We start from the raw sequence: 14,551 nt of genomic DNA, 5'->3' as shown, positions 1-14,551 counted from the left end.
TGGGATTAATATCATTTAAGATTTTGAATTTAAGTAAGATGCATTTAATGATAGCCTGTAATTTCTTCTTGAAAAGATTTTAATAGAGAGGAGACCTAAGTGTTAGAATAGATCAGTACATGGGAAAAAATCTGCCATTTTAGGATGTGACAAGGGAATTGCTTGACAGCCATGCTTCTCAAATGGTATGTTTAAGAATTTATTCTACAGGACCTTAATAGATAGGACTTAGAGGAGAGGGAAAGTATTCAGTGACCAAGTAAATTAAATTTAAGAAATTGCCTGCAGGACTCCTCAGAGCCTTTAATATTGAGGATTTTTTTTTTCCCAGTTACAGCGATGATGTCTTTACAGATGTTGCTTATTCCCCGTTCTGTACCTCATGATGTTTTCCCAGTGTATGCTATGAAGGTATTGTAACCAACAATTTGCTCAGTACCTTCCTCTGTTCATTCAAGTGTGGTTTTTATACCTATGTGTCAGAAATACCTGGGAGCTTTTTTAAAAGATTAAGATTCCTGAACCCTGACCTGACCTGGGAGATTCTAAGTGAGAGAAATGTCACTGTGCTCAGGATTCTGTATTTATTACACACACCCAGGTGATTCTGAGGCAACCAACCCCGGTCTTACAATTAGTGTTTTGGAACGGTTGAACTAAAAGTGGGTTGGACTTGGGGTGCACTTAATTCATGCTTGTAGAAACATGGGCTAACCACCCCATACTGGAGATAAACTGCAATGCTGAACTTCAGTGATCCTATAGGGTAAGGTCCTGGCTACAACTTAATGTGAAACAATTGCTATTGATCCTTTAAGAAAAGCAGAATACTTCTAAGGGGGCTTCTGGTCGCCTTTCTAATAAGGAAATACTTTATATAAGATTACCGTTTGTTTTTACTCAGTTTGAATAGCTGCCTTGTGGATGATATTTTTACTCATACTTTAAAAATAAATAATAGTTTATGTTTACTCCTAATGCTATATAAGATCATATTCTCTCCCATTTCCTGCTGATAACAGGTGGACATTTAACCTTAAGCAAATAGACCAGATTATATCTCATTTATGCTTTGATTTATGTGAGCTTTTCTGTTAAAACTGTGTGGTTATACTCTCTGATTGGTAAAACAATTCTGTATTCTGGAAATTCTCTTCTGCTCTGTCTGCTGGAAAGAGATAATACAAATACTGTTGGAGAAAAATAATTACTGTTGGCTTGAGGGGCAACTAGCCTTAACATATCTTGGTTGAATAGTGTTGTATTAGCAATAATATATGAAACAGTGTAGACACACTCATTTAAAAGTAGAAATTATCCCCCATTGTTTTAAAATTATTCTCCAAAGTTTTGCCAGTGCAATAAGACATGAAACAAAGAAACGGTGTGAGTATTGAAGATTGGAGATAAATCTTCATTACTTGCAAAAAAAAAAATTGTATACATTGAAACCTGAGAGAAGTTAAAAAATGATGTGTTTAGGGGAACCTGGGTGGCTCAGTGGGTTAAGCCTCTGCCTTCAGCTTGGGTCATGATCCCAGGGTTCTGGGATCGAGCTCTACATCAGGCTCTCTGCTCAGCGGGGAGCCTGCCTCCTCCTCTCTCTCTGCCTGCCTCTCTGCCTACTTGTGATCTCTGTCTGTCAAATAAATAAATAAAATCTTAAAAAAAAATAATGTGTTTAATAAACTGATCAGATATCCACAGTTCTTTTGTATACAAACATGGTCGATATATACAATTTTGTTACTTCTACATGTTAGTTGGTTGGTGAAGTACATAGAGGTATTGTTTGTGTCGTCAGGTTAAAGGATCAGGAGAGAGAGTAATGCTGTAAAAACTCAGGGAGAAAAAAGTTTTAAGTAGGGCTTAACCTTGTTAAGGGAGAGAGATCAACTGAAGTGAATCCTAGAGATTTTGCTGATGGTCTGGAGATCCTGACTGCCTCTGGCAGAACCACATTGGCGAAGCAAAGGAGTAAAAGCCAGACCACAGTGGTTGAAGAAGGAATGTAATGAAAATGCCAAGACATTTAACTTGAGTTTGTAATGGAAAAAAAGAGCAAGATTGAGAATTTTGTTGTTGCAGCTCTTTTGTCATTGTGTTTGTTTATTTCTGGAAGCCTTCGTTTATCTCCCACGTGAGCTTGGAAGCTCCTCAAAGGCAGGTTCTCTGCCTCTGCGAGCCTTGCAGCACATAGCACTGCTTTGAATGTATGAGGCACTCACTGGCTTTATGTTTAATTCATGACTGTGAATGAAAGTTTTAAAGCAGTTGATAGTGGGCAAAATACAGAACACATTTCAGGGAGTTCTCATTTATTAAGCCAGGCAACCCCAGCTCTGAGACGTGCTGTCCCAGTGCCAAGAGCAGTCGTGCGACTGCTCATCTCCCTGGCTCTCTCCTCGCCAGTCTCGCTGCCGTTATTTATGGCTGGCTTTGGGGCTTTTCCTACAGCTATGAAACCTACGCAGTGGAACATCACGCTGCTTCTCCTGCAGGGCGTGTGATGAGGAGCGGAGTCTGGCTTTGGAGTGCTCGGAACCAGAGGAATTGCCGAGGACTCGGAGCCCAGCCCTGACCACTAGAGAGCCCACAACACAATGAACAAATTGAACTTCCATAACAACAGAGTCATGCAAGACCGCCGGAGTGTGTGTATTTTCCTCCCCAATGATGAATCTTTGAACATCATCATAAATGTAAGTAGATCCAACTTTAGAAATGTTTGAATATTCTGTTCCCAGAATATATTCCCAGTGACCACATTCAAGTTACTACCTGGTGAAGGGCGAAAGCCTTACAGAATGAGACCATGAGTAATGGAGCAGAACTGGAGTGTTAAAGTTGTCTATACAAGGATAAACTGAATTATGGCTTAAGAGCAGCGACTTTCAATGTTCTTTCACCTGGGGGCAAAATTGCAGAATTTTGGTGACCATATTATAGAAAAACTAACACCTTACTGTTTTACAACTTTTTACTGAAATACAAATTTTTATTAATATATAATGTGAGTTTGCTTTTTAAATGCTTTTGAGTTGACACACACATGAAATGGTAGTAATTGCTAGCTTCTTACTATGCGTCTTGATCGTTAATAGTAGCCTGAGTCTAGCCAATTTCAGGAAAGGCTGTGCACTTGAGCACTAAGCTCTGGCTTTCAGTTTTTGAGTCAGAGTTAACTGTCTTAGTTAACCTGGACATTAAGGAATAGAGTTATATCTACAGCAAAGTGTAGGGATCTTAAATGTGCAGCTCAGAGAATTTCTACAAGTGTATATATGTGTGTAATCATCATCCAGCTTGAGATATGCTGTATTTTCAGCACCCCGGAAAGATCTTTTGTGACTCCACCTGGACGATAGTCTCTACCCAAAGGGTAGTAACTGTTTCCTCCTCTGTAGTTTGTTTCTGAACTTCACGCAGCTGAAATTATGTGGTGTGTTCTTTTTTTGTATCTGACTCCATTCAGTCAACATTTGGCCTATGAAATTCATTTACACTATTGCACATAACACTAATACCTTTTCACTGTTGTGTAATATTCCATTGTGGGAATATGCCCAATTTATTTATTTATTGTTGATGAATATTAGGTTGTTGTAAGTATTGGGCTATTATGAATAAAACTGTTATGAGCATTTTATGTGTATACCCATATGTATACTTTTCTGGGGTTTATTCAAGAGTAGAGTTGGGAATCTAAGTATGTCTGTGTTAAGCTTTGGCAGAGGCTGCCAAACAGGTTTATAGTAATCGGAATCATGCCTAGCATTTTTTAACCCCTCTCCATGTTATCAGCTTTCATATTCTTCCTTTTTCTGATTGTATTCAGATGGAATTAGGGAGAAACTTGCCTCAGTGCATGCCTTAAATTGGTTTTCTTTGCTATATGCTAATATATTTTAACTCAATTGCTATATAAAAGAATATCTCTAAGTGTTATACTGAATATATATGACATTTAAGTAGCTTCATTAAAAAATTTAGACAGGAAAAGGTTCTACTTATTACCATAATTATTTTGGTCTTATTCTGACAATCGCCATAGTTTCTCAGTTTTAATTTCTTGATTTACTAATGTAACCTCATTTTTGCTCAGAGGGATTTGTCCGAGCATCCAACCTACCTCTTGGATGAATTTTATCATCTGTTGGACAGAGTTTCTTTTGATTAACAACATCATTATTCAGAGTGCCTGATGTTGTTTTTGAGTATGTGAAGTGATAGGCTATTATTTTTATATTTCGTTTTTAAAAATCTAATGAAACTCAACAGCTTATCTTTTTCAGTTTGGTCATGGGCAAAATACATTAAAATGTAATTCTACTAATATAGGTGAATATGCTATTTCAGTTTTTATATAGTTATTTTATAAAAAGATACCCACTGAATTTTTTTTAAAAATTCAAAATCAACGCATATAGGCTAAGCACTTAAGAAACTTCTCTCAGTGGGCGCCTGGGTGGCTCACGGGGTTAGGCCTCTGCCTTCGGCTTGGGTCATGATCTCAGGGTCCTGGGATCAAGTCCCGCGTCAGGGTCTCTGCTCAGTGGGGAGCCTGCTTCCTTCTCCTCTCTCTCTCTGACTGCCTCTCTGCCTACTTGTGATCTCTCTCTCTGTCAAATAAATAAGTAAATAAAAAGAAAGAAAAGAAACTTCTCTCAGTTCTGTTTATGTCTTTAAACATAATCCACTGGTTGCATTGTATATCTGTTGTGTTCGTGTAAACACTTAGCCACACATATAGGATATGGAATGAAACCTTCCTGACCTCAGGTAAGTGGAAGGCAGACTAATCTGTCTTCATGAGGAATTTTATTCTTGAAAAATTTATAATTTTCAAAGAAATTAATTTGTACTAAAATCTCAGCTGAGGAACATAGGAATAACACTTCTGTTACAACTATACTATGTGATTGTGAGAATTGAGGGTTAGCACGTAGCATCATTTCTGACACAACATAGTAGCTGCTATTATTACTTTAATTCCTCATCAGAGATTAATTTTACGTGTCTTCACTTCCCTTATTTTGCAAAATTAGTGTAATATCCCCCACAGGATGGTCAGGACTATGATCATGGATTGTATAGCTGTCTGTCATCATGATTAAGGAGGGTTTTAGAGTCACAGGGACCTCACTTGAAATCCCTACTCCTTGACATACTCTGTAGCCTTGGACAAGTTAGTTGGTTTTTTTGTTTGTTTGATTGTTTGTTTTGTCTTTTTTTTTTTTTTTTTTTTGCTTCTGTTTCCTCATCTATAAAGTAGAGATAATCTTCCTCTCCTCATCAGGGTCATGGTGAGGATTTAAAGATATAGCATGAATAAACCGCTAATTGTAGTGCCTGGCAGCTGGGAATTGCTCAGTAAGTGAGCACTTAATAGAGTAGCACTTGTTTTAATTTCTTTGAGCTGTTTATTCATTTCATTAGGGAGCTCTGTTAATGAAGCTCAAATGGAAAATCTGGACTCCCTCTAGACCTATAAGATTTTCTTATTCCAGGGCACGTAGATTCCCCTGCCATGTCCAGACTTCTCTCTAGCAAGCTGTTGAACAAAGGAGGGAGGAGGGACCGAGTTAAATAGTGTGGAGGCCCCTCATTGCTAGAAAACCAATTCAGGGCTCCCAAAGGTTTGTCTTTTTCCACAGTGTTATCTTTGTATTCATATGACTGCAGTTGATATTTGTAGTGTTGTTGTCTAACAAATTAACTGTAGCAAAAACAGTTTTATTAATGGTCTCATTTTGTCCTCATTTCTAAATATTTTTTAAACAAAGATAGTTTATTCCTTGACATGTGTAGTTGATATGATAGAATGTTGTCTTTCTGCATGTGGGGTAAACTTTGTTTTGATCATTCTATTTTCTCCATGAGTTTGAACTAGTAGGGGATGTTTTAAATGATTTTAATCATCAGGTAAATGCTAAATATGGAAACTTGGTAAATTTTGACAATAAAATTATGGTAAATGTACAAAAAATTTTTGAGTAATATAAATAGTGGCCAGGAGTTTATACCTGTTCACTCAGACTAAAGGAACAAGTCTTTTTTGGGGGGGAGGGGGAGGGGAAGAAGGAGAAGGAGGGAGGGGCAGAAGGAGAAGGAGAGAATCTCAGGCAGACTCCCCACTGAGCGTGGAGCCTAACACAGGGCTCGATCTTAGGACCAGGGATCATGATGTGAGCTGAAACCAAGAGTCAGACCCTAAACTGACTGAGCCAGCCAGGCTCCCAAGCCACTGATGTTTAGGACCAAATGCTGCTTTTATTACCACGTTCCATATGGAGTGTATTTTTAGATAATACTTTAATTCTTCATAGCTCATACTCTGTATAGCACTTTTTAAAGCTCCATTGCCCCTGAAGATTAAAGAACTTGAAAAATTTCACAGTAAGCTAAAACGTAGCCTTAAAGACTCATAATATACAAATAAAATAACTCAAGCTTGTTTTCACAGCAGGTAAGACTTCAGAACCACAGCCTTACTTAATTACAGTTTTAAACAAGAATACTACTTACTTGATAGTTGTTAGAGGTTTATCAGTAGGCTCCAAATACTTGATTTAAACTTAGCAGAGCAATAAAAAGTATGTGGGAGATATATATATATCTCCATATATATACACACGTATATATGGAGGAAATGTACAGCATTATTTGAATAGCAATTACACAGAGTTACAGCATGGTTTGTGTATGTAGTTTGTGGTTTGTAATTTTTCAGTTAACTTTTTATCATCTTTTATCCTAAGAGCTTTGTTTATGACATTTAAAAATACAGTCAAAACTAAGGATTAAAGTTTCCTTGGATGGTATGACATTTTAAGTCTCAAATTTGTAGTATATTATCAAGAAGAAAAGCTTCCTTGTAAAGATACTTGTCTGACTCAGCTTTTGATAATCTGAGTAGCCTGTTTTGGATACCCTCTGAAATATTTATCGTGCACCATGGTTTTATAATAAGGCTTTGTCCATGTGTCCTAAGATTTATGAGTCTTGTACAAGACAGTATTGATACCTTACTACCATTTCGTAAACATTCGTATTGTGATAATCATTATTGAAACACAATACAGATTAAAGCAATTTCCGTGAACCAACGGTTGTTTCACTAGTGTTGCTTGTAGTTTTAAGGTGTATATTTAGGGTGCATTAGATTGCCTGATTGTGGGGTTGCCTGAGTGGCTCAGTCGGTTAAGCATCTGATTCTTAGTTTCCGCTCTGGTCATGATGTCAGAGTCATGGGATCAAGCTGGCATCAGACTCCGAAGTTCAGCATGGAGTCTGCTGGAGATTCTTTCCCCCTGCCTCTCCCTCCCACTCGCTACTCCTCTCACTTGAAAGCTTGATCTCTCTCTCTCTCTCTGTCTCTAAAATAAAATCTTTTTAAAAAAAAAAATTAAAAAAATAAATTGCCTGATTGTGGCTCAGCGAGTAGGCTTGGTTTACTTGCTATCTCAAGTTGTGTTGTGTTGTTTTGTTTTGTTTTTTTCTCTACAGGTTAAAATTCTGTGTCACCAGTTGCTGGTTCAGGTGTGTGACCTACTCAGGCTAAAGGACTGTCACCTGTTTGGACTCAGTGTGATACAAAGTAGGTCTTAGTCCCATCTCTGATAGAATTTAGCCAACTATCCCTGAGGAAATGATGTTTTATAGCTGTAACTTAATTTAGGCACATGGTGATAAGATTGTGATTATCAAAATACCCATAAGCTGGTCATTATTTTTAGTTTAGTATTCATTTTTTAAATCTTAACTGATCTATTTCTTTTAAGATGTAGTATTTTAGACCATGTATTATAGTTTGAACTTAAAAATGGGTTCCTTTGTAGGAATCTAGATTTTGTGTTTGTTCTTTTGTGTTTTAATGAACCAAGCTTGGTTTTTGTTGCCTTGCACTCAGGGAGCAGCTGGAGCTAGTAGGCAATTTCTTGAGTGTTTTTATAATTTCTTTTATGATTTTTGACATTAAAGCATTTAGGCATAAGAAAAATAACTCTATTCAAGTTCTCTTACTGTTGACTATATAGTATGACAAAATGATCTACTAATTTGCTCCTATTTTCTGTTTTTCCCTCTTCACACCTTCTCTTTTTTCCAATTAGGCTATATGACATGGAGATAAGGAATCAGTTTTTTCTTTATATTTTCTGTGAAGGTTTTCTCCACATAAAGGGTTCAATACAAGCCTCTTCCCCACCCCACCCCCATAATATCTTGAGTTAAGTTACTAGGATTTGAAATAAATAAATAAATAAAATAAAAATAAAAGTTACTAGGATTTACTGCAACCATTCCTTATGAGCTTTTTTTTTTTTTTCCAAATCACATTTTTAAATTTCTCTAATCTTAGGTCAAAAGACATATGTTTTATATCTTTGATCAGTTTTTCAAGAATACTTTTTTTATGAAATGTATTTAATTATATTTTATACTTCTTTATGAATCATATTCTACTACTGGAATTGGTTTAAATTTAAAGGTTTATGACATGTTGAGAATCTGGTTAGTACCATAAAATGCTTAGATCTTCCAGGTGTGTCATGATCAGCTGATAAACAAGGCCCTTCTCCACCAAAATGTGAACCATTTTCAGTTGTCTTTTTAGGAGAGGCCAGAGAACATGGAGCAGGGGGCAACTCAAGAACCAACGAATCCTCCATTCGCTCTTCAGTTTCCTCCTGTAATAGTTAAAGCAATAAAACCACAAATGCTTAGCCCCATCCTTCTATCAGTGCATCCTTCTAACAGTGTATCCCTCAGTCACTCTTGAGGAAGGGCCCAGGAGAAATAAGATGCCCTATAGAGTCTAAAAAATGTTCCTTGTATTCTAAATGCGAAGTTGATTCTTTTAATTCTACAACAACAGCCAGACTGTTGATCTGTGTCGTTCAACAAGTCAGTCTAATAAAAGCAGTTTATAGCTTCCTTAGATTTCAAAATGAGAGTCTTTAAGATACCTTTTTTCAAAGAGAGATTGTAGTGTGGCAAAAGAACATTGGAAAAGGAATCAGATGACCTGGTTCTAATTCTGGTTCTACTGCTAGCTAGCTGTGTGGCTTTAGAAATATCACTTGACTTCTCTTGACTTCAGTTTCTCACACGTCAACTGGATATTACTGCTTCACCTGCTTTGTCAGATTTTGATATGTGCTCTTGAATTCTTAAAATATAAGGCCACGCTCAAACTGTCCGATGGTAGAGATGTGGTGGTAGTTTAAAAGCATGGGCTGTTACACAGTGAACAGCCTCAGTTCTGTTTATTATATTGCTTCCTCAGATGGCAGCTCAAGCCAAACCCAAATCCTATTCAATAGGAAGGTTGTCTGGTCTTGTTCATTTCATGTTAATTGGTGGCATATGAGAGATGGGAGATAATTTAGTAGATCTGATAAGTGGATTTAAGTAGCACCGTTTTTTGTCACTGGGACCTTTTTCCCTATCCCTTTCATTCAAATTGATTGGATTAATATGTCATTTATAAACAGTAGCTCTACCCTTCCTATTGTCTTAGGGCTCTTTTTCAATCAACCCCCCTCCTCCATCATTCAGTCAGGAGTGACAGTGTGGTCAGGCTTGTTATCCTGGGAGTAGTCAAAGAGACACACTACATTTTTATGCAGTGCTTTCCATGAGCATACTTAGAGCACGAGCATACTTTCCATGAGCATCTCTAACCACCTTAGTGGTGGTTAGAGAAAAAGGAATAAACTTTTAAAAAAAGCTTAAAACTTTGGGGGCCTAGGTGGCTCAGTCAGTTAAGCTGCTGACTCTTAGTTTTGGCTCAGGTCATCATCTCATGGTTGTGCGATCTAGTTCAGCAGGGAGTCTGCTTCAGATTCTCTCACCTCCCTTCCCCTATTGCCCCTCTCCCTACACACACGTCTGCTCTCTCTCTAAAATAAATAAAATCTTTTTTTTTTAAGATTTTTTATGTATTTATGACAGAGAGAGATAGCGAGAGAGGGAACACAAGCACAGAGGAGCTGGAGAGGGAGAAGCAGACTCCCCTCTGAGCACAGAACCCGATATGGGGCTTGATCACAGAATGCTGGGATCATGACCCTACCCAAAGGCAGACACTTAATGACTGAGCCACCCAGGTTCCCCAATAAATAAAATCTTTAAAAAAGAAGACTTAAAACTTTGTATGAGATAGGAATGCTAAAGGGTTTTGTTGTGAAATATCTCTTTTAAAAGATTTTCTTTGGGAAATCTGAAATTTTTTTTTTAAAGATTTTATTTATTTGACAGATACAGATCACAAGTAGGCAGAGAGGCAGGTAGAGAGAGAAGAGGAAGCAGGCTCCCCGCTGAGCAGAAGAGCCTGATGTGGGTCTCTATCCCAGGATTCCAGGATCATGACCTGAGCCAAAGGCAGAGGCTTTAACCCTCTGAGCCACCCAGGTGCCCGGGAAATCTGAAAATTTTAATATTTTTACCAGCTTGTCTTCACATGTTTAGATCATTTTTGCATGGGTTTTCAACAATCATAGTTTCTGCTCATCTTAAGAACATTATCCCCTTGAGGAAACACTTTGGCATTCTTTTTTTGCATGAGATTCTTCTCATTCCACAGGATCAATCCCAAAGGCAGTGAGAGCAATGGCTTGCCATTTTATCAGGCTGTGTTATAGTGGAGAATAGAGAAGCAATAGTCTTAAAGGCTGTTGTTCACAAGTTGTGGGTCAGGCCCCTCACTTGGAAATAGGTATGTCCCCTAATTTCTTACATAGCAGTTAGGATGGTGTTTCTGCCCTGTTTCATTATTCTGCATCTGTGATGATAATACTGTGTGAACTCAACAAAAGCATGTTTCTCTAAGAGCAAGGAAGCCCACAGTGCTGGAAGTTTGTGCATTAGGATGACCATAGAAACTAAGTAAAAACAGGATGTGGAAGCTAATGTTTTTTTCTAAATATTATAGATTTTTAATAGCATGTGTTCTGTATTGAAAATGCAAAATAATTCATTAAAAAGCTCATTAATGTCTAACCAACCTTTTGTCTTTTAGTATCTTGTTGAGCTTTTGTGGTACTATGTGACTTCAGAACACATTTACAAATCTTGAGGCTTTAAAAAAAAAACAAACCTGTCTTTGTGTATATTCTTTTCTTTTAAATCTTTTCTTTGTCATCTTGTCTCCTTTTTTAATGTGCAGATAATGAACATGTCTATATGGAGTTGTCACAAAAGCTGTATAAGTATTGTCCAAAAGAATGGAAGAAAGAGGCCAGCAAGGTACGACAATACGAAGTCACTTGGGTGAGATTACATTTATAAGCAAAATTATTTTGATTTTTAAAGGGTTTATTTTAGCTGTTATACATTAGAAAAACATTAAATTTAAAATTTTTAATTCATACAAATATTATGAAGTAGAGAATGGGAAAGGGAAATGAATAATTAAGTTCCACAATGTCATGTTAATGAAGTGTTAGGAGCTTATAGCATATAACAGTAGATTTTAGATCTCTGCTTATATATGAGTGCCTGGGTGGCTCAGCTACTTAAGTGTCTGCCTTAGGCTCAGGTGGTGATCCCAGGGTCCAAGGAGCCCCAGGTTGGGCTCCTTGCTCAGCTGGGAGGCTGCTTCTCCCTCTCCCTCTTCCTGTCACTCCCCCTGCTTGTGTGCACGTGCTCGCTCGCTCTCTCTCTCTCAAATAAATAAATAAAATCTTTTTTTAAAAAAAGATATCTCTTAAATAATGTTGGATAATAACTTTGTAGTAATTTTGGGATAATGCTTTGAAATGAAAACCATGAAAAAAATGCTTACTCCTCTTTTGTGACTCTATTAGCTGTCAAAACTGATGTTCTAGAAGTTACTCATAATTTTTTAATCTACTTTTACTAACCTTTGATACTTTGTTACTTTTTGTTCTGGTGGTATCTTTATTTAGTAAACATCAATTCCATTTACATGGGAGATCATTCACAGTGTTTCCAGGATCATCCTAGTAAATCAGGAATAAATCCCTAGTGTCTAATCCTAGATCCTCCAATTTGTATTTTAAGAATTCTTGGGATAAACGGGAAGGCTTCTTGAAAGCCAACTACAAAGTAAGGCACATTAAAGCCTAAATAAACAAACAGCATATTAGAATTTGGTATGTGGAATGTCAGAGGAACAAGAGAACATTTGTAATGAGGAGCAAATGGTCACCACAGGGGATAGAGCTGGGAGAGGAGCTGGATCTCAACTAGAAATTTCCACTGGTATTTATTTTTATCTTCCCTTATGTTGTCATTGGCATTACGGTGAATGAGTATCAGATACATGATGATGCTTTATAACTTCCCAGGTTTGCATGAACTTGTTATCCATCCATATGGGACAATTGTCTGCCCTCTGCCAGCCTCCACTGCCCTCCTCCACATTAGAAGTAGATAAAACCTTTCAAGACTTAAAAACTGTCTTGTAAATAACGGTATTTTGTTGATTTGGAAACCGCTTGTAGTAACTAAAAATATCTTGCTTTTTATATGTGTCTTTGTTTTAGGGTATTGACCAATTTGGACCTCCCATGATCATTCACTTCCGTGTACAGTACTATGTGGAAAATGGCAGATTGATCAGGTATGAGGACAGGAATTCCATACCTTTACTCTCCTGCAACACTCACCTTCTAACATACTGAATAAAGTTCCTGTGTGTTTGTCTCCAGCTGCTATGATAAAAATTCCAAAGGGGAGGAATTAAAAAAAAAAATCTTTTTGTATGCTCATGTATCCTCAGTTCCTAGAACAGAGGTTCAGTAGACACTGAATAAATATTTGTTGAATGAATGAATGATAAACTATTGATAAAAATGTTAATAATATCACTGCCACACATTTTCTAATGCCACAATTTTGATAACAAATCAGTCAACAAAAAGATACTTCATTCGAGAAGGAATTATCATTTTTGTGAAGAATAGAAAAACTAAAGGATTATATTCTTTTCTGGGGGTAGGGTGGGGAGTAGTAGGGCAAGCAAGCAAGAACTCTCTCCTATAAAAATGCACGGTGTTTATACAGCCTGGTTTTCTTTTCACTTTTGGGGCTCGCTTCTGTTGTTAGCAGTAGCTTTAAAGCTAAGATTACACCCACTGGAGCTCTCCTGTGAGAATCCTAGATGCGGTTTGGCAAGGGCAAGTGACTGATTCTTTTTCCGGAAGTGGGTGCGTGAACAATACTATGCTCACGATACAGACCCAGAATTTACCATCTCAGAAGCTCAGTTTATCACTTGTATAGGAGGGGTCTGTGCCAGAAACTTTCAGAGGTGGTGGTTTGTTGGCCCATAGAAAATACTGGAAATGTGGATTCTGTTTTACTTATTTACTTTTAAACTCTGAGAAACACCATGTAAAAGAGACAGATACATTTGGCTAATGAGTTATATGTAAAGTTCACTCTTAATATTTGTATTTTGTAATACCAATATTGTAAATTTAAGAGTAAAAAATATTAACCCATAAATAATTTTTTTAAAAGGCTAAGAAACTTTTTTAGTAAGTTTATGTAAAATTTTTACTCATTTTACCTACTAAGTGTGGAATGTACTGAAAAGAAGCAAAATATGTTGTGTAGCCACTAATTAACCCTCTGGGACTAATGAATGTTTAATTCTCCATGTACTTCTGTCCTTTTCCCCAGGGATGAACTAGTCCAAACACTGTGTGGTCAGCATTATAAAAAGAAGTGTTCTGAAAAGTATTCTGTCCCGAGGGGGGAAAAAGTTACATAAATGCCTTATTTTTTTAAACTTTTCATACTTAAACACCATCTTAGTTGAAGTCAACCCATGTTTTTATTGTCATCAGCTGATGAGCTATGAATCTCAGGTAAACATTGGACCTAAAATAATAGGAAGGCAAATAAACTCCTTAAACACACACACACTTTTTTTTTTCCCTTGCATTTTTACTTTGATCACAAAGGCATCCCATTTGCCTGTGACATTTTTTGGAGCTTGACCATGTTTTTCCCCAGTCAGCACTTCTTACTCTATGTATTTAATGGGAACTATATTTATTTCTGACCTCAACAGATTGTAATGAGTGCATTATTAGTATTTCCATTTGTGAGGAGCATCATGATTGTCACAACATGTGCTTATAAAACCACACCCATAAAGTAACATCCGCTTAAAAAAAAAGATTTAAGACAAGCTTTTTTTTTTCCAGTTCATTCATTCTGAGAGAAAAAAAAAAAAACTGTAGAGTTAAATATTTTTTAAATGGGCACATAAACAGAAATATTTTTAAAAGGGCCTTAGAGTACTTGTAAACCAAACCAAAACAGAACAGCAAAACATTAGAGCCAGGATTGTCCCTTCAGATTTGTCCTTGTTTATGACATATGTGTAGCATTATTACAGCAAAATAATTTTAATGTGGACAACAAATGCCTAAGCTTCTATACTAATCCTTGTTCAATGAAATGTTTACCATATTGGAGTGGAATGATTCAGACCTTGTTTCCATTCTCTGAATGAATCAAATGTTATAGGCTCTGGAAATGGTATGTTTGCTATTGGGTAGTCTAACTTGGA

The 14,551-nt window shown here is 36.9% G+C and overlaps 1 protein-coding gene across 6 annotated transcripts in view; it reads left to right on the top strand.

The window, feature by feature from the left end:
- FRMD6 (FERM domain containing 6) overlaps window positions 1-14,551 on the top strand; it is a 301,404-nt gene that overhangs the window by 262,348 nt on the left and 24,505 nt on the right. For 4 of the 6 annotated variants that reach the window (XM_032871122.1, XM_032871121.1, XM_032871118.1 and 1 more), the window contains 4 exons: window positions 2,502-2,702; window positions 7,510-7,600; window positions 11,171-11,274; window positions 12,513-12,589. In XM_032871122.1, the coding sequence (XP_032727013.1) occupies window positions 2,604-2,702; window positions 7,510-7,600; window positions 11,171-11,274; window positions 12,513-12,589 (371 nt within the window). In that variant the 5' untranslated portion in view covers window positions 2,502-2,603. Of the gene's footprint in view, window positions 1-2,457; window positions 2,703-7,509; window positions 7,601-11,170; window positions 11,275-12,512; window positions 12,590-14,551 lie in introns of all 6 variants that reach the window. The other 2 variants (XM_032871123.1, XM_032871120.1) reach the window with 2 other exon arrangements.

Source organism: Lontra canadensis, unplaced genomic scaffold (assembly GCF_010015895.1).
Source record: "Lontra canadensis isolate GAN:19392208 unplaced genomic scaffold, GSC_riverotter_1.0 scaffold42, whole genome shotgun sequence".
NCBI lineage: Eukaryota > Metazoa > Chordata > Mammalia > Carnivora > Mustelidae > Lontra > Lontra canadensis.
Note: the sequence above shows the minus strand (reverse complement) of the source record. Positions and strands in the feature narration are given on the sequence as shown.